This window comes from Streptopelia decaocto (genome assembly GCF_964273445.1).
Source record: "Streptopelia decaocto genome assembly, chromosome: 3".
NCBI lineage: Eukaryota > Metazoa > Chordata > Aves > Columbiformes > Columbidae > Streptopelia > Streptopelia decaocto.
The window spans coordinates 101,331,349-101,358,113 of NC_138656.1; the positions used below are offsets into that span (position 1 = coordinate 101,331,349).

General features: G+C 38.4%; 1 protein-coding gene across 2 annotated transcripts in view; it reads right to left on the bottom strand.

The window, feature by feature from the left end:
* PXDN (peroxidasin) overlaps positions 1 to 25,612 on the bottom strand; it is an 85,702-nt gene extending 60,090 nt beyond the window's left edge. For both annotated transcript variants that reach the window (XM_082047679.1, XM_082047678.1), the window contains exon 1: positions 25,285 to 25,612. In XM_082047679.1, the coding sequence (XP_081903805.1) occupies positions 25,285 to 25,511 (227 nt within the window). In that variant the 5' untranslated portion in view covers positions 25,512 to 25,612. The remainder of the gene's footprint in view (positions 1 to 25,284) is intronic.
* Positions 25,613 to 26,765: the final 1,153 nt, after the last annotated feature.

A 26,765-nucleotide genomic window follows, 5' to 3' on the forward strand; every position in this document is an offset into this window, starting at 1 on the left:
GTTGCAGAGCAAGCAGGGACAGGGAGGAGATGGCAGCAGCACACAGGTGTGGGGAAACACCGCGGCTGTGCCACTGTCACATCTCTCTCCTGATGAAAGAAGTGGGACTTTACCATCTCTGCCCACCTCCTTCCCTTGCCTGGCTACAAAACCAAACCAAACCCAAACCAAGCCAAACAAACAAAAAGTAACAATTTTCTGCCTGATTAGCAAACTGAAAGAGCTTCCTGGGAGGTCACACAGGTGAGAGAGGGACTGTGAGGAAAGACTGGGACCAGGGGAAAGGAAGGTGGGCAGCAGATCTGGCCTCTTTCCTAAGAGCAGAGCAAGGGCACCAGGACATTATAGGGTCTGGCAAGAGAACAGGAGGGAAGCAAACGGAAAGTAAGTAAAATCTGAAAGACATTTACTGCACTTGTCCTTCCTAGAACACACTTATCAATTGCTTCCAAAGAGTAGGACAGAAACTTGTCTTACCTTCAATCTCAGCACCAAAATTAGTCCTAATAAAAACACAAATATGCAATGCATTGTAACAGGTAATATGTTATCAAAAAGACTTTCTGGTATTTGGCACTTAGTCAAAGGAAATATACAAAAGCAGAGAAAAAGTCAGCTGCATACTAATCCCATAGAACACCACTGACTGAGACTGTAGGTAATGGCAGGTGTAGTTGCCTCAAGTCTTTTGCGAAGTCTGTACTTCAACATCATTCCTCCTGAATTGGCCAACGAGGGCTTGTTCAGCTCTGGATAATGGCCTCAGAAGGACTTTTTCTCCCTAAGTGTTTTAGGATGTGGCCTACTAGTTATTATAAGGAAAGGATTAGAGACGGTTTTGTTTGCATTACACTCCACCAAAATATTTGACCAGTGACTGGAATTAACTAGGGATGCAAACTGCTATCCCTTATTTAGATGTGTAAACTGCCTGTAGACATGCAGGACAGCCCCCTTGCTCAACTCCCAGCTGAAGTAAGGACTTCCAGATCTAGAGAAACAAATTGTCACACTGTGAATTTGCTCTTTACAAAAGCACCTTCTTTAGTTGCAGCTAAACAGCATCATGTTTTGTTCATCACACACACAAGAAATGCTCACTTACGACACATGAAACACCCATGTCCTTGGTGAGAAAGTGATGCTGTCTACAAGCCACTGAATCTGAGGTGCTCAGATTTTCTAAACAAGCATTGAATATCATAGCCTGCACTGAGAGAAGATACAGCAGATCCCTCTGTGAGCATCACTGGACAAGACATTCCACTTTACTGAGAGCTTTTTGTAGATATTCTGAAAGTTTATTGTGTTTAAGCATTTTAATTTTAATTAAAGTGATCAAAAGTGCAAAAATCCAATATTCATGAATGAAATATGGAAAACTGATTATTTTTCAAAAGCCTCAAAATACTATTCCAACTAGCAATATTTAGCTCCTAAACAACATAGGACTGCTCAAATTGTTGTTTGTTTGTTTAAGTTCCACAATTAAAAATAAAACTTTACCCAAAGGGGGCATAGACAGAATGCAGAATGTCTTTTTAGATAGAAAAGAATATACATTCAGCCATATGAAAAGCAAGCTCATTCTCTATAGTGAAGCAAAGCTGATAAATAAGTATGTAACTTTGCTGAGTGCAATGAAGGAGCCAGTGCTCTGAGTCAGCATCAAAATGAACATATGTCAAATCCATTCCACAGTAACTCACCCAGATAACTAGGGATTAGCAACACTAATCAAAATCATTTAGATTATTTTACTATTGCTGCAGATAGTGATATTTTATCTCAGCTCCTCATACTATTTCCCTTCTTATATGAAGTTGTTAATACTAAATAAATAGTACATCACATTTGAAACCTGACCCATTTGTTTTTTCATTTTGCATGGAGGTATTAAAAAAGAGCTGTAAAAAAACACAGCACACAAATTTTCTCCAGAGCCCAGTACATTTGATATTTGTAAGTAAAATGTTTCATAGAAACTTATGATGACAAAAATACATTTTTAGAACACTTAATTATATGTTTTGTTTCAAGTTAGTACTACAACTACACTAAAATTGGGAGAAAAAAACAATGTTAATCTTACTAAAATGTAGGATTGTGATTTTGGTACATTCCTTCAAAGGGGAGCTCTTTCTTCAAGGGAAGTAACATTTTTAAATGTTAACTTGAAGCTTTTTCAGCAATTTTTCAGCACAAAATCCCACAAAATAAAGAATGAGGCAAATCACAAATGCTACTCAAAGAACGCGCAGCTATTTTTTTCTCTAAATTGATGTAGTTATACTTCATGAGGTATTTCTTGTACACAGAAGTTAAGTCATAACCACTGTAGATTCCTCAAGAAGAAATTCTGTCAAGCTGTCTTAACTTCCTTATATAACAGGATAATAAGTCAAGTAGATAAAGGAAATGAAGTATACATTGCACACATTAGTTTAAGGGTTTTGACACAGGCCATTCGCATAAACAAACCAGAGAAATACGGTTTAGAGGAAATTTCTGTAAACCAAGTGTTCAACTGGTAGGGAAAAAGAGGATAAGCAAAGACTAGTTATTGAACTGAAATGCTATATCAATAGAACTGGGCAGAAATCTCCCATAAGTTATTAAATCTTTTTAAGACAAGCTTGGTAAAAAGAAAAAAATAAACTCATGAAGTTTGCAGATGTTGGCAAATTTGGAGTGGCTGCAAATACTCTGGAAGATGTTTGAAATTAGAAACGAGCCTGAAGTTATAAATCCCTGAGAAGTGGAAATAATTAACTGAACGGCAATGAGAGAGAGAAGAATCAGACAGCCACCAGCTTTTTCAAAGCAAATTAAAGTCTCCGTAAATCATTATATATTTCTCAGGCTTGAAATGTCATTCTCATTCTCCTCTGCTACAGAACCCATGTCCAGCTTATGAGAACTGACCACATTCCAGGGGACAGGAGAAGGGCTCAGAACACATAACAGCAACTGGAGCTCAGGAAAACATCCCCTCGGAGAGTGGACAGCAGGAGCAAGGACTGTGTTAGGCTGAATAACGAGTAAGGATAGCTCCGGTAGCCCATTACAATCCAGATCCTCAGAGATTTTGTATTGCTTAAATAATGTGTGGTTAATCAGCATAATGAGGTTTCTTGTCTGTTTTTTTTTCAGACTAGATCCTGCCCAACCACACTGCCACATGACTTCTTACTCACAAAGCCTGTTCCCTGCCCATTCATCTCTCTTCAGGGCTCAGCAAGCCTGATTGCCACCGGCTGGCTGGAGTGCACCAAAAGGTTAAATCAGTAGACTGAGAGAGTCCACCCCAGTTGCTGACTGTCATGTTTCCCATTCTTAATCTCTAAATAATAAATGAAACAACCAATAAAAATTATGCAAACACCTAAGATCATGGCATGCGATTTCAGAGTAATATAATCACTTTTGTATAATAATCCAAACCTAAGTGTCATGCGTTCAGTTCTTCGAATAAAAATCTAGTAAACCTAACTCCTAAATCAGATTGTCTCCTTTCTTGTTTGTTTCACACTGAAAACATTTACTTCTTAAAATTATACCTAGGCAACATAAGAATACTTTTAAGGAAGAGCATGCTATTGCTGCTTTCTTGTATTGAATTCTCTAAGCTTGTGGTCCTGTACCTAAGCATCTTCCTTCAAAGAAATTCTGTCTGACCTCCCAAAACACTTTGCTAACAGTGTTAGCTCTCATTTGCAAACACACCCACAGGCAACTACATATTTAAAAACAGAAGAGCCATTACAACAATAATGATCTGTCTCTTTTACATAAAACCCTAAAACTTGGCTTTCTGTTAAACCACAAAAACATCCTAGATACTAACAACTGCCATCTTCCTCCTTCCTGCAGCCCTTCACAGCTTAACTATTTATATTGTAAAATTACACTTCAGCCATACAGACTTCCACAGAAGCTAAGCCCATCACTGTGAAGCATTACATCTCCCTCGAATAACACAAACAAAACAACATGCCGATGATACCAAGTAAACCAAATACTCTTGGGACTATTTTCCTGGCCCTGTATCATCTGGTCTGTGATAATTCATGGAGCTAATTTGGAGCTATTTATAAAATAAATAAAGCAATAACTACTAAAAGTCCTTAATAAATATTTGAAATATAAAAATCACACACGATACACAGCAAACAATACAGCTTTCAAATATATTGACCTTAAACATCAAGCCACTTACAAGAAAAGTCAACTAAAGAAGTTTTATATCATACTGTTCAAAATACAGGAAACCCTTTTATGGAAAGGACTGGTTTTACTCAGGATAAACCAGGTACTGAAATTAAAATTATAACTTTTTTATAAAAAAATACTTGAAGTTCGGTCTTCCTTTATTCTTTTGGTTTTTAACTATTGAAAAAAAAAAAAAAACATACAGGGAGAAGAGTTAAGGCTTTAGATTTCATTACTTTTATAAATACTAGACTGGGTGTACTTCAATAATCTTAATTCAAATTCCTTTTACATATGTCTGACTTCTAAAGATTCTGTTGCTTTGTCAAACTAAGGAAAATAATTAACAGTTCTACAACTGATTTAAAGAGGGGTGGCCAAGGCATCATTGTGTAACCCTGTCATGCACCTCAGAAGGGGGCCGCCTGCAGATCAAGTTGTGGATACTCAACACCAAAACAAGTCAGAATTCTTTATGCAAAGAGAAAATTTTAGGCACGATGTGTAATTTCATCTTCTGTTCACAGCCCTCCTGATTTTGATGAAGATCAATGCAAAAATCCTTTTCAGATTAAAGAACAAATTTTAAATAATACATTCATTTATAATCACAGAATCACTTTGGTTGGAAGAGACTGTCGAGATCATTGAGTCCAACCATTAACCTAAGACTGCCACTAAACCATGTCCCTAAGAACCTCATCTACATTCATTTGCTACTGTTTTCACTGCGCAGGCTCAGGAGGACAAGTAGCTCATCTAACCAAGCATTCATTGCTTGTGTTAGTACTAACCCTAAAAAATTCTAACTCTAAAAAATAGGTAATAAATCACATTAATATGTTCATACTGAGAAATACCACATGAAAATCAAACTGAAACAAACAAACAAAAAGAATTCCAAAAAAAGTAGGACTTCCAAGTTTCTCCAAAACCAGCATTCATCAAGACAGAATAAAGCCAAAGGATCAGATTTACCATTGGCAAAATAGAACAATGCATTTAAACTCAGGTTTAGAGGACAAGCATTTGTACTAGCCTATCATATTGAAAGCATCTGATTTCATACTTTAAATCGAAAATATTTGTATATCTTTTAGCTTTGGACAAGAAAAAGGCAATGTGGATGAAATCAACATAGTCACATAATACCCTGACGTTTGAAACACAATGTTGACACATTATTGAGTTCTTTAATCAATCTTCATTAAAAAGAAAAATACTGAAGCATTTACCAATGAAACCAAATCTTGATTTTTTTATTAGCTGTGATGATAAGTATCTCATTACCTTATTTCAAGGGTTGAACAGTAAAATATTGATTTAGGACACAAATTAGTTTACATTCAGAGATATTTCATGAGATAAGCAAAATCACCACAGCAGCAAAATAGAAACATCTGAAAGGATTACACCCTCTTCCAGTAAATCTTAAAAACTGAAACGTTCTCAAATGCTAATTGTGGATCAAAAAGAACAAGCCCTGTGCCCAACCCCCTGCCCCAAAGGCAGATACTTTTAAAACGTCTAGTGAAAACTGTTTAAAGCAAAAACTCTTCATCTATATGTGATTGTAAACTGTACAGTAAAATAATCTTTATTATTTTCATTTGACAAATTAAGAGGAGGAGGTGGCATACCCAACCAAGGGTAAGAATCAGCAGAAACAATGCAAACTACTTTCAAAGGAAATAAAAAGCCTGAAAAATGTATATGTCAAAAGACAATGCACTCTTATTCATCTTCATCTGTAAGGTTAGTTCTGAAATGTTTATGAGCAAGAAGTGCCAAAACAGAAAAATAGCAATTCCTTCAGCTGCATGACATATACTGAATCTGGAAAAAAGTGCAAACTAGTTAATCTCCTTTTCCTTTAAAAAAAGGTGGGAGCAATTTAACAGATAAATTTTAGATTCATAGGGTTATTAGATTTAATTGGTTAAAATAATAATCTAAGTTACAAATGACCACTGCATTTATCATTTGTTTAGCTCTCTTCAGATGTTTTAATAAGGTAGGAGCTGTCAGAACCTGATCACTTTGCCACTGGTAAATTCAAAAGAACAAAATAAGAGAAAAACATTAATTTTTTTCTAACCGTTGAAGATTAATTACTACCCAGCAGAAATAACCTATACCATAAATGCCAAACTACTATGTTTCTCAACACAGAACAAAAGATCTGCAAATGCCAGCAAGACTACATTGCTTATGTCTACTTTATTCTTATTCTTTTTTTATTCAAGGTCATCCCAGCAGGAAATGAAAAACAGCCATCAGCATAGTAAAAACATTCAAACAGAGCAGAGCATGAAAATTGCACAAAAGAGGTTATATAATCAAGTCAGTGCAGTAACTGGATGATGTCAATGGCACTTTAATGCTGCTTTAACTACTGCCCTGTAAAAAAATGTGTCACTTTGTTGAACAAACAAAGAGTAGGCCACCACTTTAAAAAAAAGAAAACCAAGCCCCACTTTCAGCCATAGCACTACTTATAGTAATCCTCACTGATAACCGTGTAACATTTTCTAGAATACCAGAAAAACTAGGATTTTTGGGGTTTTTTTGCCCGGTTTTAAGATTTAGCCCTAGTGATTCTTTTACAAACAAAAATACATGGTTCACCTTTTTCTTGGCAGTTCATTTCCTGGATTAACTCTTCCCCAGTCTAATTACAAGATACAATATGTGATTTTCTCTAATTTACTTGGAGAGATTTTTATTATCTGTACATCAGCACTTGGCACATAAAATAAAGCCACTGCATTTTAAGACGGGAAACTAAAACATAATTACTACACAGTGAGTGGGTATCATAGTCTATAATATCTAGTATACTGTAATTTTGGTAACAAAAGTAAATGGTAGTATCACAAAAATATTGAAAACTATAGAACATGATGCAGAACATTTGGCAGTACTCACCTTGATCATAAAGCCATGCTTACAAAAGTATCCAGAATTAAATCTGGATGATCTATCAATTATCCAATTACAGTACCTGATTTGTAAAATATGCCATATCTGTTGAAAGGGAATTCAAGTTTATAAGTCTTAAAAAAAAAAAAAATATATATATATATATATTAATCAGGTGCAGCTTTGGTGAATGGAGAGCTTATTATGACACAGCCTTCTCCAAGAGCTAAGGATTTGTTTTAACTAACAATTATTTTGCCATTAGAGTTGAAAGGAAAACATTTAAATGTGAACTCGGTGAAAAGCAATACAGTATTGTCTTACTAAGTCTGTAGATCCCTCTGCTGCCCTTGTTGCCAACTTTTCCAACCAGCTATGTAGTGCCATTTATAGGACTCAAGTAGGATTTGCTGGTTCAAAGTTTTAGACATGTAGGCTTAATTGCCAAGAATTATACATGGAAATTTCACTCTGACATGATCATGGCTCTTTGTCCCATCCAACTTCAGAGTACTCCCTCGGCTACAGAAACACTGTATTTTGAAACTAGAAATTTTATTTTATAATTGTTTTTAATTCTCATGCTATCAAAAAAATAATCAAAAAACCTTTTAACAGTGTGGGTAGAATTCAAACAGATGTAATGCTATTTCTGCAGTCTGAAGGAATAACAAGAAAAAGTGAAATCTGTCTTTATTCCTCTCAGAGAGATCTGTTTCTAAAACCAAACAATGAAAGGGTTGTGAACAGTACAGCCAAATGACTCATTACTGATTATTTTTGTCAGAAATATCTCTGGGAATGGGCTGCGTTCTTGTCCTGCATTTGTGCCATGCCCAATAAATTAAGGTACAATAGCTGCACATGAGTGCTATGTTAACAGAAATACATGACGGATAAGGACAAGCACACAATGAACTGATGACTGGCACAGTCTGTATCGTAAAGAGCTACTGATACACTGAAATATTTTTAGATTATTAGTGACAGTTGGAGATGATACCTCAGTTTCCTTCTCAATATTTGTTTCAACTGTATTTTTCAATCAAAAAAAAAAAAGTATATCCTCTATAGCAGGCAAAAGAAGATAGCAAAAAAAATGAAGCTGACTAGTGTATGACATACCATGAACCACTGAAACAAATGCAATAACAGTTTAATTTTATTAACAGTCATGTGAATTAATGCCTGTGAGGAAAAAAACCCACCAGAAATAGTGCTTTTATGCTTTAGCCTTTCTCCCCCGCATCTACCGCTTTGCAAAATAAATAATGTTTCCACACTTCTCTGTCTCACAGGGATGCTTATGTCTAAATTCTATGTCCATGAAATACTGATATTCTCAGAGAAAAGAACTGAAAGCCAGGAAGAAATATTATCATCCTCTGACCTCCCACACAGGCCAAGTCACACAATGGTAGAGAAGTTCCTGTCTTACAGCAATTATTGCTGTCAGAGCTGAACCATGCCTTTGAGAAAAATAGAAAATTGTGATTCAAAGGACCATGAATCAAGTAAAACCTAAAGCAAGTCATTCTGGTACTTAACGACATTCCCTGTTAAAAACAGGATAGTCTAGCCATGCATCCAGCTTGAGTGTATTTACCTTCAGATTCCACTCACTAGAAGCAAACAGCAAGTCAGGAGTAACACTGACTATTTTGCTTAAAATAGGTCCAGAGAGGTTAAGCACTGAAGTTCATGTGTGTTTTTTTGTTTTGTTGGTTTTTTTGTGTTTTTTTTTTCAGCAGTTCTTAATGATTGCTTGTTTGTTGTTGTTTTTTGTTTGGTTTTTGTTTAGTTGGTTGGTTGGTTTGGGTTTTCTTTCCTCGGGGCAGGCAGCCTCACTGATGCAGTGCATGGGAGATTGAATTACATTTATTATACCAATAAATAACATCCAGCATCTACAATGACAATGACCTTACTAAAGAATACACATTTTGTCTCCTTCAGTTCAAAAAGAAGTCTTGCAATACAAGATCAACATCAAGCCAAAGGATGTGGAAAATTGAAGGAACTACTGCAACTAAAAATAGCATCTAAATTTGACTCAAAAGCCTTTATTCATTGTAAATCTATGTGTCACTCCTCCCTCTGTACTAGGTGGATTTTATTGGAACATATTTCCAACCATTATGTATTTCCAATACAGAGATTACCATTTTAGATTCAAACAGACTCAGGTGTTGTTATAATTTATCTAGATATTTGTTCTTATAGAATGCCAAGAACGTTTTCTATTAATATGGAAGGTACTATTGGCTTGCATAAAGTGTAAAAACAAAAATTCAGGTACTCTATTACCCGCTTCCCGGTTTCAGACAATGTGACAGCTCTTCCTTCCACTTCATGGAAATCCCAGGTCACTTCACTGAAAAAGCTGCAACTCTTGGAATTTTATTTTCTGCTTCCTGAAGTTAATGACAGGCTGCCAGAGCAGATAAATTAGCTGTTTTCTTGCTCTGCCTCCAGCTCCTCCTGCTCCTGGCAAAGCAAACTCAGAAGAACTGAGAGTGACGAGGCTGCGTCAGGACTTCTCTCATATTTATCCTCTCATTCCTCATCAGTACAACCAGCCTCGGCACAGGCACCCATGCGTTCCTGGCTCTTGGGAGAAGCTGCTTGTTGACTATGAAGAGCCTCAACCTTAAAGTACCCAACTGAATGACTTTCAGGGAAGGGAATCTCTGGGAATAAAGATAATTCCTTCATTTTTCTTCTTTCTATGCCCATCCTATCAATATCAAAACTAGAAAAAAAATAATAAAGCAATTTTAGAGCTACTATTAACTTCCAATTCCTGCTTCCTACTCATTAGAGAACAGGTTACTTTACAGAATGCATCAAGAGAATCAATGATTAATAATAATTATTATGCTTTATACATTTTAATCACATTCTATAACTTGAATCAATCAACACCCATCTCATTTTACCTCACATTGCAAAAGTAGAACTAAACTAAATAAAATGTACCCCCTTCATAGCGCTTCTCATATTGACAGTAGTAAGTCAACAGTTTATTAGAAATCACTTTTTAGTATCTCTGTAATGTTCATTACATTAACAAAGTACAAAAATACCAGAAAGAAGCATGAAACACTTTTAGCCAGAAAATGTTTTTGTACACATGTTGTTCCCAAGGTCAAAAGTTCCTGTCTCAGTATAAGCAAAGATGATTCTGTGCTGCTTCAGTCTTTACAGTTTAATGCCATTTTTAAAGACTTTTCCATTTTGAATGTTACAACGTACATCCTTACTTTCATCACTCCTTATCACTTTCAAACTTGCTATCAGTCAAGCCATATAAATATTATTTGGGCCATATGGAGAGCAAATCCATGTGCTTCTCAGTAACACATTAAATCTAACGTGGACTCTCAAGGGGTCATTCCCAGAGTTCAAAAGGAAAGAAAAATGCTTTCAAACATATGCACATGCAATAAAACAGAAGTTAAAAGGAGGGATCTGGAGTTGTTTAGCCTGGAGAAAAGGAGGCTGAGAGGAGACCTTATCGCTGCCTACAACTGCCTGAAAGGAAGACATAGCAAGGAGAGTGTCAGTCTCAGTTCCCAAGTAGCAAGTGATAGAACAAGAGGAAGTGGCCTCAAGTTGCATCAGAGCAGGTTTAGACTGGATATTAGGAAAAACATCTTCACAGAAACGGTTGTCAGGCATTGGAACAGGCTGCCCAGGGAAGTGGTGGAGTCACCATCCCTGGAGGTGTTTAAAAGATGCATAGGTAAGATCCTTAGGGACATGGTTTAGAGGTGGACTTGATGATCTCAAAGGTCTTTTCCAACCTAAATGATTCTATGATTCTATGGGTCGATTAGTCTTGCAGAAACAGAATGAAAATAAAATATTAGAAATATTCTTACTGGCCCCTGCAATAAGGTCTCCCCAGAGCCTTCTCCTCTCCAGGCTGAACAACCCCAACTCTCTCAGCCTGTCCTCATAGCAAAGCTGTTCCAGCCCTCTGATCATTTTTGTGGCCTCCTCTGGACCCTCTCCAACAGGTCCATACCTAGCAAAACAACTCAGAGGGGAGATTAATTAAAAATTAATTCAGGGAAGTCAAAATTTTTAATTTTAATGTTTTTGAAGTAAGACATTTGTTTTTGCTGCTGGGTGGAAGCAGCACGCCCAGGGAAACATGGAGCAAGGGGCAGGTGGCTCTCCCTCACCTGCAAGAAGGGAAAGTGGAAGAGGACTTCTTCTGCAAGAAGATCTCAACAGGGGTGTTCACAGTCCTCTGTGTGTGCAGAACCTGTCCCTTCAAGTTGTATCACAATCTCTAGTTATTTTTAAGGTTTTTCCCTGAGTGCAGGCCCATTCCAGTGAGGCCCCAGGGGCCAGTTAACAGCTTCCTCAGGAAGCAGTTCCTCCCCTCCCGCTGCCTGCCAGGCCACCTTTTCACCAAGACTAACATGAGGGGCCACAGACATCACAGGCCACAAAATCAGGGAATGATTCAAGTGAAACCAAATGCTTTTCCCGTGCAAATTTTTCGGCTAACTCTGAGAACTGACTGAGAAGACCAAGGGCAGAAACAAGCCACTACTGTTGACACCCAGCAGCCAAAAGAAACCCAAGTACCACTCACAGCGTGTTTCTGGGTTGAGTTTTTTTAACTGTGAAGTGGTACAATCTCTATTTTGTAAATTAAAAGAGCAAATTGAAACAAAGCAAATGGGTACATACTAGCATTAATGTACTAAATAGACTAACTACTTAAATACATTACTTAATATCTTAATATAAATAGTCATCTCAAAAAAAAAAAAAAAAGTTTGAGTAGTATCTGCAGCCAAAAATCACCAAAGGAAAAAAAAAAAAAAAAATCTAGGTTTCAATAAGCATATATATCTGCTAATTACTTTTCAGCCTCAAATAATAGATTCTTAGAATGTTTCTAACAACTGAAAATACATATTTACATGTCTTGGAAATGTAAAACTACTCTGCTTGACTAAGAACAGTGCCACATATATAGCTTAAAAGCCAGTGAATAAAGTCTCTCCCACAAATATTATCCACCAAATTTTAAGTTCACCTTAAAAAGAATTGTCTTGGACCCACAGCTAAACTATAACCGAGGTAGGACTGGTCAGAAGTATAAATACACCCTCTGATCCAGAGGCATACAAATGCCACTTCATGGCTGGGATTTCCACAGATACTTAAGACACCTCAAGTAGAATTTAAGAGGCTGAGAAGTGCAAGCCACAAACCCAGCACTTAACTTCTTAAGCACATAAATTTCATTACTAAAGTTTCCTCTGGCATCAGATATTGTGCTACTACAGTAGTGTCACGGCTGAAATCTCTCCTGAGAGATGACAGACACGCTCTGGTCTCTAGAGGGACAAGTCCTGAAGATAACCCTGAGCTGAATTTTATTTCCCACCCACTGATGCTTTGTCACTACGCAGTTAAAAAAAACAGATTTACAGAACAAAGACAAATCAACCAAGAGAGAAAAAAAAAAGGCAAATTTTAAATCCACAGAGACGTTGAATAAGTTTTTCAAATCCTGATGCTATTGGAAAATTCTTACATGTCGGTCCAGATGTTAAAAATTATTTATTTTATAGGCATATACCATAGTGCCCAATTATCTCCAGAGTTCAAAGTTAAAAATTAAATTAAATTAATTCCGCTGCAATCATCAGCTTGTTTTAAAAGTCATTTTTTGCTTACACTGTCCAGAAGATTGGCTCCTGAAAAATGAAATAGACCTTCAAAGAAATAAGGATATTTTCAAAGCAAAGTCAACATGCAAAAGCCAATAAGTACATGAAATATAGTTTAATATTTAAGGATCCTATAAATGTAAATTATACTCCAGGTAATAGACAAAGGTGCATTTATTATTATAGACTAATGATTATATACATATTTTTTTTCTGATTTTCAGGAGAAGACTTTAGGAAGGTAGGTATGGGGAAAAAAAGTCAGGATACAAATTCTGTCATAAACAATGTCTGACAAGCAAGATGGGTACTTGCACTATGCTAATACTATTACAAAACAATGCCTCACAGATATCCACAGGAAAAAAAAAAAAGTAAAAGAAAGATAATGGAAAACTGTTACCTGAAGAATCTGGGTTGCACAGATATTACTGTTTTCATATATAATGTGGGAATTCGAACTTTACCAATATTGAAATGGCAAATCTAGTTTGAATTCAACTTGATATTGTTGAATGGTGAGTGCCAAACCACAACTAGTTCTGATTTCTTTCTTTGAAAAATAAGGGATTATAAACACATGCCACAGAGTTACAAAACTGACCTGCCTAATACACCTGAGTACTTGAGTGTGTGGGCCATACACAAGTTATTTACCTGCCTCTTATATCTGTTCTCTTAAGTGTTGTTCACACTGTAAGTTCATAAAAAATGGAAAACTTCCCCTGTACTATTTAAAGTGTTTGGCATACCCACAAAATTCTTCAAAAGATGTCTTACATCCCTTGATGGGCAGATATTTTTTATACAGGTATGACCAGTATAAAGATTGACATTGAATGCTGGTTGTTATTTTTTTTTTATTAGTCTTGCTTTCTGCCACTTAAACTACTTTGCCAAACCGTTCAGTTGGAAATCTCCAATGATTTCTGCCTATTTTTACCTTTTAGACAATATTTCTTGTGTTTCCACTAGTTTTATGCAATTCTTCACATGTAAGATGTACCCAAAATGCTTAAGGAAAGCAGAACATGTCAAAAAGAAAACACCTGCTCCAGAAAGAACATGAAGTTGACACAGTATAAAGCATATCAGAAAACACTGATGGCACAACAGGAAGATCAGAAGATTTTCTGGCTAAGTTTTCAAAACTGTCGTTTATTGAATCAAGAAATATGTTTCAGCATGTATCCAAATTTTAGAAATTTCAAATGATTTGGCTCAGGAAAAAGAATAGTTCAAGTTTTAAAAATTGCTTTAGATACAGTATAGGCGACATTTCTATACTAAGAAAGGTCTTTACAGACCTTTAATAATTGCCTGGTAGTAATTATTTACACTTCTGACAGCTATATCTTCAATCTACACATACAGCACAGAAAATTCTAACTAGTGAACATTTTAATGGATTTATTTTAGCTGATTCTACCCCTTACATAGGTGCTATCGCACTTACTTAAGCTTTGCCCAGGCCAATAAAAGTAAATAAGAAAGTTAATGACTTGAGTCTGGCCAGTGCAAACCACCTATTCACATAATCCGATTGCTCTCTCTAGCTCTTGCAGCCCTGTTGCAGCTCTGCAGTTGTTCTTGCCTGATGGAAGTCTGTCCTTTTTCTGGCAATTTAAGCCAAGTATCTGGGTTTTCTTTATTTAAGACTGAGAATGTTACCTAAGCCAAAGATCTGAATTTTATGATAACTTAAAATGCTCTCACCTTTCAAATTTATCAGAGAGTTTATCACAATGCTATCAAATCAATACTTTTTTCTTGAACTCAAATTAACTATTGTCCCAAAGAGTGACAAAATATCACTTAAAAGGCATCATTCTTTGATAGGCAGCTTCCTATCAGCAAATGAATCATGGTGTATATTTTACACAGGCTTGCCACACAACCATACTGCTGCTCCAGCTTTTTACATTATCTTAGCAGATAATGTAATGCAGCATTTATTTGTATTTATTTCAAATTTTGAAAGGCTCACTAGAGTTATCTGTGCACCAGACCACACGCTGCTCCACATATTTTCCAAAATATTTTTTAAAAATGGTAAAAAAAATGTTTCCTTACCATTAAAACATTATAAGACTTAGATTCAGATGCACTTTAAAGATTTAAATATTCATGGCAGATTTAATCTGATTATCATGAAATTTTTCTGATTATCATGATAAACAGTCATTAAACAGAAGCCACCACGAGATATCAAACAGTGGGATTTTATATCAAAGTGGCCCATCAGAACAATGTAGAGCATAGTGGATCTTGGACAGAGGCTACAAGTCTCTGAATTCAGCTGTTTTGAGAAGTCTGCGCTGAATTTCATGCTGCCCCAGCTATGAAGCTCACACTGCCTGGAGATCAGTCAAAGCAAGCAGGGGCTCGCTTACTCTATATATTTTCTCCTACAAAGGAGACATATGGGTAATAAAAGGCTATTAAATCCATCAGTCTGGCTAACACAATCCAAATAACCTGACATTTAGAAGTCATCATGCTGCTTACCAAAAAACAGTCATTAGTTGAGGTAATGCTGTGTACAAAATAATATTCTTTTCCTTTTTTAGGCCAGCCAGGCTATGAACAAACTGTTGTAATAAGTGATTTAAGGCAAAAGAATGTTGAAAGAAAATGTTTCCGAAAAATCCAGGGAGTGGCATTTGGAAACAGAATAAAAGACCTGAAAGTCTGAACAACATTAGATCACAAAAAAAAAGAGTTAAAACTGAGACTTAGGATTTAAATATGTATGCTCATTGTTTTGCTTAGTAAAATTTATAAACAACTCAGAAAAACAAACAAACAAAGAGAGAATACATTGCACCAAACCTCACAGTTTTCATGCTACAAACTTTCATAAGTTTCAAGAAGCCACACCAGGTACTGCACAAACTCTTCAATGTTCTAATCTTTGCTAATATTTGTAAAAACAGATCAAACAAAAAGACACAAAGCTGAGAGCCCACACCGGTCTCTCTCTCAGGTCTTTCTCAATAAGTCTGAGAATCTTCGTTATTTGCAATAAATTAAACATTCATTCGATTTCCTTTTTAAAATAATCACTTGACTCTCATTAGCAACAGTAGTAATTCCATACCAAAAAGAAATCAAATTTGGCAGCCCTATAAGCAAAGGAAGGAAAAGGAAATATTTATGTCATTCCATTCCAGCTCAGCCAGCTCTCATTGCACCACCTCTTTGGATTGTCTTGAAACTCTGCCCATGTTTGCAATAATAAAGCTATTTTTGTTTTGGTTGGGTTTACTGGGTTTTTTTTGTTTGTTTTTTTTGCTTTTTTTTTTCCATCAAATCCAAATGGAACAAGTGATAAAGACAACTTGGTTCAGTTATTTCCATTTTAGCATATATACACACACATACATATGCACAATATGTATAGCATGTGTGTATGTATACATATATAGACACAGACATACACAAGAGTATTTAAAATATTAACTTATTCTTATATATAAACTTCTCCAAAAAGACAAGCAACTATAAATATTTAGCTTGTGTAATACAGATTTTAAATGTCACCTTTATAAATGGGCCTTTTCTGTAAGTGAAGTCTTAGCCTACAAGGCTGTAAACATTTTGGCTTGCTGGAAAGAGACTCAGCAAAAGTCCAAGCCCAGGAAGAATCAGAAGCCTGGGGATTACTCATGTATACAAAACAAAGCATAAATTCGTTTTTGTAAGATGAGATCTAGAGTGTAGAAAATAGCTGATCACAAAATAATATATGAAGTGGGGAAGAACTCTGTAAACAAGCTACAATAGGCTTTGAAAGTCTCAGAAATTTTAATCCAAAAAGAGATAATTGAAAAAATACCATTTTGAGAGATGAATCAATAGGGGTAAAAATGTACAGTTTGTTTTTCAATTGCTCAAAATAGAATTGGGGCCTGAAAATTTTAATCTAACATTTTCTTTTTATCCATTATACACAGTAAATGGCTGTAAAACGGCATTTTTTAATTAAAAAAATAAAATATGAAGCAGTTTTACACTCCATGCAGTATTTCTTTTCTTCTTTTGTTATTTTCTGAATAGCTGGCTGCTATTTTTGATGTCATAGTAACAATTACAATTTCTTCTATTATGTTATGTTGGTTTCTTTCCACAGCTTCATTTTACCTTCATGCTGAGCTCAGTCCTCTTTTTTACTGGCTATACTACCTGTTTTTCATTTCTGCTAGACTTTTAGCTGTTTAATTTAAACTTAGTTTACTTATGAGCCAATCTATAAGTACACATGGGCAGCCTAACATTTACTTAATATCTAAATGATGGAGTTTTCTGCTGGCTAACGACATCCCCATGTCATCTCTTAATGAGCACTGACCTCACCTGGGAAACAAGTCAGTAAGAGCTACTCAAAAAAACTGAGGAGGCTGGAATATTTATTAGTCATATTTTTCTTAGGCATGTGTTTACCACAATGTCAGATGAGACTTTCACTCCTCTCCTTGTGTCTCAGATCCAGACCCTTCTGATGATGCAAGAAATAGACATCTCCCTGTTATTTTTCCACCAGCCTTCTTTGGGAATTAGGAGAGAAAAAAAGTATATTTACTCATGTCCAAGCATCCATTTCTTACTCTTTCCAGTGACTAATCCCATGTTTGTCTCTGCTACTCCAAAGTTTCTTATTCAGTGTCCCTCTTGCCTCTAAATTCCCCAAAGTAATGATGAAAATTTATATAACTCAACACTTTAAATGTTGCTGTTTTTTGGGAAAACTGAATAAGAGCACAGACACTGAGATTATCTGTTAGCAGAATCAGGAAGCCAGAAAATTGTTTGAATTTGTAATTTTCAACTGAGTACCTAGACAACAATACCAAGTGATCCATTGGTTTATATAATCTCCATGGCTTCCTAAAACATTGCAGCAGAACAAACAAAAAAATCTTGTGCTGACCACAGTCCAAACTCCCACAGCTTTGTGAATTAGAAGACAATATTTTGAAACAGCTAGAAAACAGGTATCCTACACAGTCCAGATGAGCATATAAAGTGATTTTGTTAGTAAATGGTGAATTTTTGTAGTGAGGGAAGTCTACCAGTAGAGTTTCACAGAAAGCCATGCAGGGTTCTACGTTGTTCAATTTATTATTGAGTGGAAGAGGGATGAACAACAGAGAGAACAAAGTTTTGCTTATGATTTTGATCTATTTTAACACAGTCTGACTAGAAAGAACAGCAGAAGGACCTATCAACAGTCTATGAATGGCTACTAAAGCCAAGAGGGCCAACCGTGTCCTGGGGGCATCAAGCACAGCATTGCCAGTTGGGCGAAGGAGGTGATTGTCCCGCTCTGCTCTGCACTGGTGCGGCCTCAGCTGGAGCACTGTGTGCAGTTCTGGGTGCCACAGGATAAAAAGGATAAAAAGCTACTAGAGAGTGTCCAGAAAAGTGCTGTGAAGATGGTGAATGGTTTGGAGAGGAAGCTTTATGAGGAGCGGCTAAAGTCACTTGGTCTGTTCAGCTTGGAGAAGAGCTGACTGAGGGGAGACCTCATGGCATCTACAGCTTCCTCATAAGGGGAGAAGGAAGGGCAGGTGCCAAACTCTTCTCTCTGGCAAGCAATGATAGAACCTGAGGGAATGGCAGAGAGATGTGCCAGAGGAGTTTTAGGATGGACATTAGGAAAAGGTTCTTCATCCAGAAGATGGTGGAGCACTGGAACAGGCTCCCCACGGAGGTGTCACGGCCCCAAGCCTGACAGTGTTCAAGAAGAGACTGGACAACACCCTCAGACACATGGTGTGAACTGTGGGGTTGTCATATGCAGGGACAGGAGTTGGACTCAATGATCCTTGTGGGTTCCTTCCAACTCAGGACATTCTATGATTCTATAAAATACAGACCTAACATGTGTTAATACAAAGTAATGTATATGGAGAAAACCAAACTTTACAAACAAAATGGTGGACCTAGAACTGATCATTACTACTTATGGACAAGACCTTAAACTACCCTTGATAATTCCGTGAAAGTAACAGTTCAAGAGAAGGAAATATTATGTTGGGAATTATTAAGAAACAGAAAATAAAAAGCAGAGGTGATCTTACTACTGATGTATAAATCCTCAGCTCACACACCAGATCCATCCACGTAACTACTGGGGGAAGTTATAATTTCCTCATCTCAAAACACAGCAGACCGGAGAAGGAGCAATTCAGATGATGAGAGGTTAAGAACACTAACCTTTCAGTGAGAAGATATCTCAACTTTAAAAATAAATGAATGGAGAAACTTACGATCAAGGTCATAAAATTATGGCTGGCACTGAGATGACAGAGAGAGATTGAGTATTCACTCTAACCGAAGAAATGGGGGACACCAAGTGAAGCTAGCAACTTGCAGGCTTCAAACAAAAGAAGAGAGCAATTTACACCATCTAGTTTGTATAGGACTCCTTGTACCAAAAAGTTATCAGTGTACCTAACAGCTAAATCAGTTGGAAAGAAAAAAAAAAAAAAAGGCTGTTAAAGAATTTGCGAAGTAGAAAATAATCAAGATGTACATATAATATGGAAATAATCTTTAGCTCAGAAAATCCCTAAACTGCAGATTATTATAGGAATGAACCACTATACACTGTTGTATGCTATCTACTTATTTATAAGCTGCCCTTTCAGTCACCCTCAAAGAACAGATATTAGGTCAAATGGATCTTTGGCTTTACTCATTACAGATGTATGTCTGTAAATAAATACATATTTAGAATTTCAGCACTCAAATGTTAAGTATTTACTGGTCAAGAACACATCTTAGTAAAGAAGATGAAAGTCAGAAATTATATTTATTAACTGCAACATAAGACAATGTATTCATCTGATGACAGCATGTTAAACGTACATTAAGATACTTGCAGGAAATTAGGGGTATGATTTTGCTCCATGTTTTCCCATTCTTCAACAAAGAACTTGATGAAGGTTAACTTGGTGCTGAGATGACAAAAATACTCCCCCACTAGTGGATCTACTGACTCATTTAGGCCTTCTGCTGCATCCCTCAGCAAATTTGCCTTGTCTCCCAGCAAATCCCAAACACCCTATTAACGGTGTGCCCTTCTGCCCCTGCTAATGGCCAAGCATATTCTACAAACTCTACAAATGTCTCCTTAACGCATTCGTGCCCTGGTTTTGCCTTCTTACATCAGTGAGACAGACATTGCCTGGCAATGGTTTTCCAGGGTTCACATCCTGCACACCCCCCAAAGTTGCTTTGCTGGGGAGGTCTGGTATGTTTTGCAGTATCCATTTGATTTGTTGCTACTCAGAGAATAGGGCTTAATGGAGGAAAAATACTCTCCCGTTAGCAACAATTAACATACCTTAAATTAAGTTACTTTCTGTATTGTGTATGACTCCTTAGCTCAATTTTTGCAAGTAGTTTCCTTCTGTCCAAAATACTATGAAAACATTCTCTTCTGATAAATATTTTCCACTTTTGTTTAGACAAATAAATATCAACATCTACATACACATGTTTAAATTCCTTTTATTGTCAACAGAAGACAAGTCAACACACTCATGCTAGAGAAAGCATAAATAAATTAATAAAACAGCAGCAGCTTAATTCAGTTATGATCCAAACAGTGGTGCCTGCTGCTAGTTCAGATGTCCCAGGCCATCTGAGACATCTGTTGGGAGCAAGCAGGTATGACACAGGCCCAAAGGGAGACCAGCCTCCTTTTTGAAGAGGCAGCTGGAGGCTAAAAATAATTTTCTTACTGGAATATGAATCAAGTCATAGGTATTCCCATTCAGTGAGGCTCTTGATCTGGGAACTATGGACTGTATTGGCTACTCACTAGACAGGAAGCTCAGATAGCAAACATGGCTGTAGTCTCTGGTGTACGGAGACCTAAATGTAGGTGTTTTAATCTAAAATTGAATTCTGCACTTGGTCATAAAATTTCCATGAAGTAAGACATCAGATAACTTTTATTCAAATAATCTTATGCTTTCCCTCTGTTTTGTGTAAATCAAGTAAATCATCACTGGCATCTAATGCAGTTTGCTGCCCAGCCAAGAGTCTGTCAAGATCTATATTCAGTTATTCTCAAACACTTCAAGTAAACCTTCAGTATCTGTTCTCCTTTTTTGAACACTATGTGTATACAAATCTCTGTGTATTAACTAAAATCTTACTCCAGTGTCATTTCTCTCGACTACCTCCTAAATGTAAATTGACGCTCAGCAGTGAAGCGACCAAGCTTATTCCCAGTCTAGATTTGAGACTACAATCTTTTGTCCTTCACGGTGTTGAGGTGTATTTATTTGCTCTCTTAATGGCTTAGCTTACTGGAAGTTATATAAAACGGTTTCAAATATCTTATCTGAAGTGAGGATCCTGTTTTTTCAGATAAGAATGGGATGATGGTTTGCTGACTGAAAATGCATAATTTGCAAACAGCAGATCTGCAAATAGCATGCATCACTCTGCTATATAGCCCAGAGACTCCTGCACTGACAGAATTCATACATATCACCCATTTATTTTCCCTAAATGTCTCTGTTAAGAGGCATAATGTTATCACAAAACAACACTGAAATAGAAAAATGTAATTATGTTTCCTTTACCCCTATCTCTTTGGTAATTCAAGTACACTCCAAACAGTTGTGTGATTTGTGTAATTCAGTTATTTTCTTTAATTGTATTAAGATAGATGCTTTTGAAAAGCATCAGTAATGCTTTTAACTGGCATTGTAACTGTACATCAGATTCCACAAAAATTCTCATGGAGCTACGAAAAAAATATAATTATTTCTTACACAGCTGTTTAGAAACTCAGAGAATTAAACAACTAACACTTTCTCTTTTCCATTCGGATAGACCCTTAACATTTACACTACAAACCAGAAATGAAAATCAATAAACAAAAAGGTATGTACTGTAAACGATCCAGTGTGTAGAATATGTTGGAATCATGGAAACAAAAACAGTAACAAGCAACACTGAGACTGTTATGTTCAATTTAATTTTAATGACTACCTTCAAAAGCTACTCACCTGGAATGACTGCAGTTTTAGAAGTCCTATTAAGATCTGATCACTTAAAATTATGCTCACGTGTTTTATTCATAACAGACAAACAGAAGAGCCAAATAATTCCCTGTAGCAAATATTATTACTAGTGACTTATTTCAAAATAGTTTCTTCTTCTCAATAATTTGCATCCTATTCTTAGTGCAACTGGGGTTCACTTTCTTTTGTGACAGTTATCTTTTATTGATTTTTATATTTTCTGTTTATAACAGGATGCTAGTTTCTGTTCTTGTTCAGTCTTTGAGATCCAGCTGCAGTGAATGCAATGATGCTTGTACAGCTAGCAAAAAAAATCAGAGAGCATCCAAGTGCTACCAAGAAAAACTGTGAACAAAGTTTAGTATTGGTCTGAGTATGTGTAACTTGTCTTGACAACAGGTTTGGATTTTGGTCATATTTAGGCAAGATAGTTTTGAAGCTGGCAGAAGCCACCCTACGGAAGAAATGGAAGCTGTGGATGCAGCCTGCAGCAGGGAAGGGGGAAGTGCCAGAAAGTGGGGGAAGCAGGAAAGAGTGAGAAAATGTACAGCCAGAAGTAGCACTGGCAAGGTCAGCAACTGGTGATCTTATGAGCAGTTTTCAAAAGGGAGCCTGAGATTAGGAGTAGATATTTTTGATATGTGCAGAAAAACATTTGGCTGCACTGTTGGTCTGGGGCCCACATTGTTTTAATCCATATAACAAATTATATGTGAAGTAGAGCAAAGTAAACTCAGCTTCCAAGATGAGACAGTTTTCAGAATCAGTGCTCAGCAAAACCCAATATTACTATGTACTTATAAACAATGAAAAACTTCTGGTGATTTTTTTTTCTTTTTACAAAATTGTATCATCCATCTGTTGTCCTAAGGAAGAAATAAAACAGACAAGAACGTGGGATTCACCAATGCCAGTGGTTTAACTCATCAGCACCACACTTTGCAGGATTTTGTAAGTCCCTGTTTAAAGGGGAAGGTATTCAATTAAATGTAATTCATTATTTATAATTATCTAGCTATCAACACCACCACTAAAGAAAGTACATTTAATATGTAGGCTCCACTTGGAAGGCAAACTGCAACAGCCAAACCGGAGATGAAATAACTGCTTCTTATATTCATACTTAAAAAAAAAAGAAACTATTATTGAGCATAAAAAGCCCTCTGTGGTGATGTGCGACCTCCATTAGGCATAACGCTGCTGTGTAGAACCACAGTTCTGCATGGCAGTAAGGTAAAAATGAGCCGCAAACCATCTGGTAATTCAATGAGTACCTCAGACATGTAATAATTATTCTGAAAGTACATACTACAGCTAAAAGTAGGCAATTTATACACAATAGGTAAGCTATTTATGTATAATTGGTACCTGCAAACTACTGATTACTAAATAAGCGGTACCATTGTTCTTTGTCCAAAAGACTCATATTGCCTGATTGTCTTCTGCCCCATCTCCTTCCCATTCGCATGCATTCAGCAGAACTGTAGCAAGAGTAATTGGGCATTTACAGACGTAATATTACTTACTTTATTTATAACTATCCCCTAGTGCATTGGTGAAAAAAGAGAATACCCATTAGCAGAAGACATGTTTTGAAGAATACTGATCATCCGCATGTGTATTTTGAAAAGTACTGCTCTTTGTCAAGCGGAAAAAAATGTTTTTAACTTCCTTTTCATTACTTCTCGTGCATTGTGGCTTGTATTATACCAGAATGATACTTCAGATTTGGGATACTAGACAATTCGATACACTAGTGGGGCTAGACAAGTATAATGCATGCATTGTTCACACATTCTCCTCTGACTCACTGCAAAATTATAAATACCCACCGTAAGGGGAGCTCCACCCTGGCTAGGTTTCATCTCATACTTTCTGCTGCTGCAGACACTTCTACCTTTAACACGAAACCAAGCCATTAAGACTTCCATACGCTAAAGATTTGCCTTTTTTATTTTTTTTTAATTTATTTTTTATTTAAGATGGTTTGCTAAACTAGCTTTACACAGTTTCCTGTAATCTCAAGGCAAAAGGTGCTCTGTAAATGTACTTTGTTTCAAATGTAAGAAACATTAACCGCCCACTTCCTGTATTGTTCCCTAAAAGGTTTACAAGTACTGCAGGACTAATCCCATTCTGCCAAAAGGCTGCGCTCCTTGCCAAAGAGGGTCTCAGTTAATGTTAAATTACTGTACTCTCCACATTAAATAATACTTGGAAGCTGAAACACACCAAGGCTTTATAGCTCCCTTTTGAAAATATCTGACAAAGTCACAAGTCAATTTATTACAAGAGGCCCCGCAGAAAATTCCCAGGGCCAAGCTCTGCTGAGCTTCCACGGCTGCGTGTAAAGGAAGGACAGAGCTGGTGCCAAGAGCTTTCTGAGCCCAAGTAACGATATAAGGAGGTCAGTGGAACAAATCCAGTCCTTACGGTAAGCCTTGAAACAAAATAGCTTGTGATGTTCGTTTAAATCTTTGTAATTATTACAGGCAAATATGGCTGGAAATGTTGGCATTTTGTTAAAATCAATGTGAATTAAATAAATGCTAATCCTTGTCAATACTGAATTTTATTACCAACACGATCCTGCTCAAAACATTGACCAGACACTATAGAGGAATGGCCGGACACTTCAACTGACACATTAGTGCCCGAATTAAAACAAAAGATAGAGAACTCTTCAGGTTCGCATGTCCTCAGTCCTTTGCAGGAACTCGAACCGCGTTAGTTTTCCTAAAGTCCGGGGTTTGGGTCCCGGTTTGCTCTTACATCCCCACCATGTCTCAGAAATGAACAGAAAGTGCTACACAGATCCCTAGCAACCCTCCTGCCAACTGAATATGCTTTTAAGCAGGATAGTAAGGAAGCAGCAAAATCCTTTTAGGGACGATTAAACTCGAGACATAATGTCCGCAGGTTAACCAGAATATCCACCTGTAACCACCCCCGCAAAACCTGGGGCACCGGCCAGACCCCGCCCGCCCCCCGCGCTGCCAAAGCCGGGCAGGGGCGCCCCGGGCACCGCCACCCCCCGGGACCGGCCGCGGGGCCGAGCGGGCAGCGGGGCTGGGAGGCGGCGAGCCCAGCCCAGCCCCGCCGAGCCGCGGGCAGCCCCGGGAGCCTCCCCGCTGCCGGTGGAGCTCCTCGGTGAGCAGCGTCTGTCCGTCTGTCCGCTGCTCACCGACGAGCCCCGTCAGCAGTCAGAGGGGCGCCCGGGCAGAGCCACCGGCGCGGGTCCATCCCCCCCTCCCCCGACCGCAGACAAAGGGCTGAGACTCCACCGCCACCCAAAGTGCCTCCCACCCCAGGTATCCCCTCCTCCTCCTCCTCCTCTGCCCTCCCTCCGCCCCTCTCCCTGCCCGCCGAGCCGCCGGCGCGGCAGCCCCCGCCCGGGTACTCACAGGATGGTGGTTTGGGGGGACACGGCGGGGACGCTCTCCAGCATCAGATGCATGCAGCGCACCGTGGTGCGGAAGCAGAGGCAGCGGCTGGGGCACCACACGCTCCCGCGCTGCTGCGGTGGCGGCGGGGGCTGCGCGGCGGCGGGGGGGACGAGACCCCCGCTGCGGAGCAGCAGCAGGAGCAGGAGGCACAGGCCGGGGGCGGCCGCCGCTTCGCGCCGGGCCATGCTGCAGGGCGCGGGGCAGGAGGAGGAGGGGGCTCCGGCAGGACCGCGTCGCGCCCGCTCCGCTCCCCGGCCGCGGCTGCAGCTCTGGTCGGCGGCGGGGCGATCCCGTCCCCCCGCGCAGCCTGGAGGAGGGGACGGCGGTGGGCCCGCCCCGGCCGGCGGCGGGCTGGGCGGCCGCCCCGCCGCGGGGGCTCCGCACCGCCCTGCGCACGCACCGCGGGGCAGCGCCGGGGCCGGGGGCCCGACAGCCCGCCCCGGGCGGCCGCTCCCCGGCTCTCGCCTCCATCCGCGGGAAGGAAGGGGGGTGAAGGTACCCCCTGAGACGGGTGACTGCGTGCACCCCGGGAGAGGAGAAAAGAAAGAGAAAATGAAGTGAGGGGAATGGAGAAGGGAAAGAAAAAGGAAGGGAAATGAGAGGAAAAGAGAACAGAATGCAAAGAGGAATAAAGAGAAGGGAAAGAGGAACCCTTACGGGAAGAAGCAAGTTCAACAAACTAAGTCCCATTTCTGCCACAGTCTGAAAGACCCATGTACACAATCCCTGGTCTGTTACCTCTTAGTGCTGCAGCTTTATGGCCAAACAAGGAAAATCTGTCAGATTTGCTCTGAATTACATTCGACTGATGGTTTGGGGTATGTAAATGTGTATACTGTCAAGGAGGTGTAAGAAGACTATCAGAATGTAACTGTACTTAACGGTTGCAGCCTTAGCTCTCAAGATCTCAACTCTTTCTCAAAACAAAAATTGCATGAGAACACAAAAATATGTTATCTTTGAGATTTCTAACATTGCCCTAATATGTTGTCTCTTTTCTGTGATGTCAGTTCCAAAGTAGAGAGATACCTTTTCTCCAACCCTCTTCATGCTTTGACTGTCCCAGGTGAAAACATTGACATGTCATTTCTATGATGACAGTAACAGTCATCACAACTAACCTATTAAATGTAGCAACAACACGTTGTTTTACAAATGGTGGGAATCAGCACCCTCAGTTCCATCACAGAAATAAGCCATGACACTTCTGCAGGGTTGCCTGCATGCCTTTTTTCTTCAAGGAACAATGTAAAGGCCATTCTTGCCTAAAACTTAACTATAGCAATTCTTACTTTGAATCTTGCTGTGAAAACTTAGTTTTAGCATATGAGTCAGGGAACAGCTTTTTTGTTTGTTTGTAACACCAAGACATATACCTCATGTGGGAAATCAGAATCTGGAAATGTGCTACAAGTGCTGGAAATTACTGATGGGCCTGG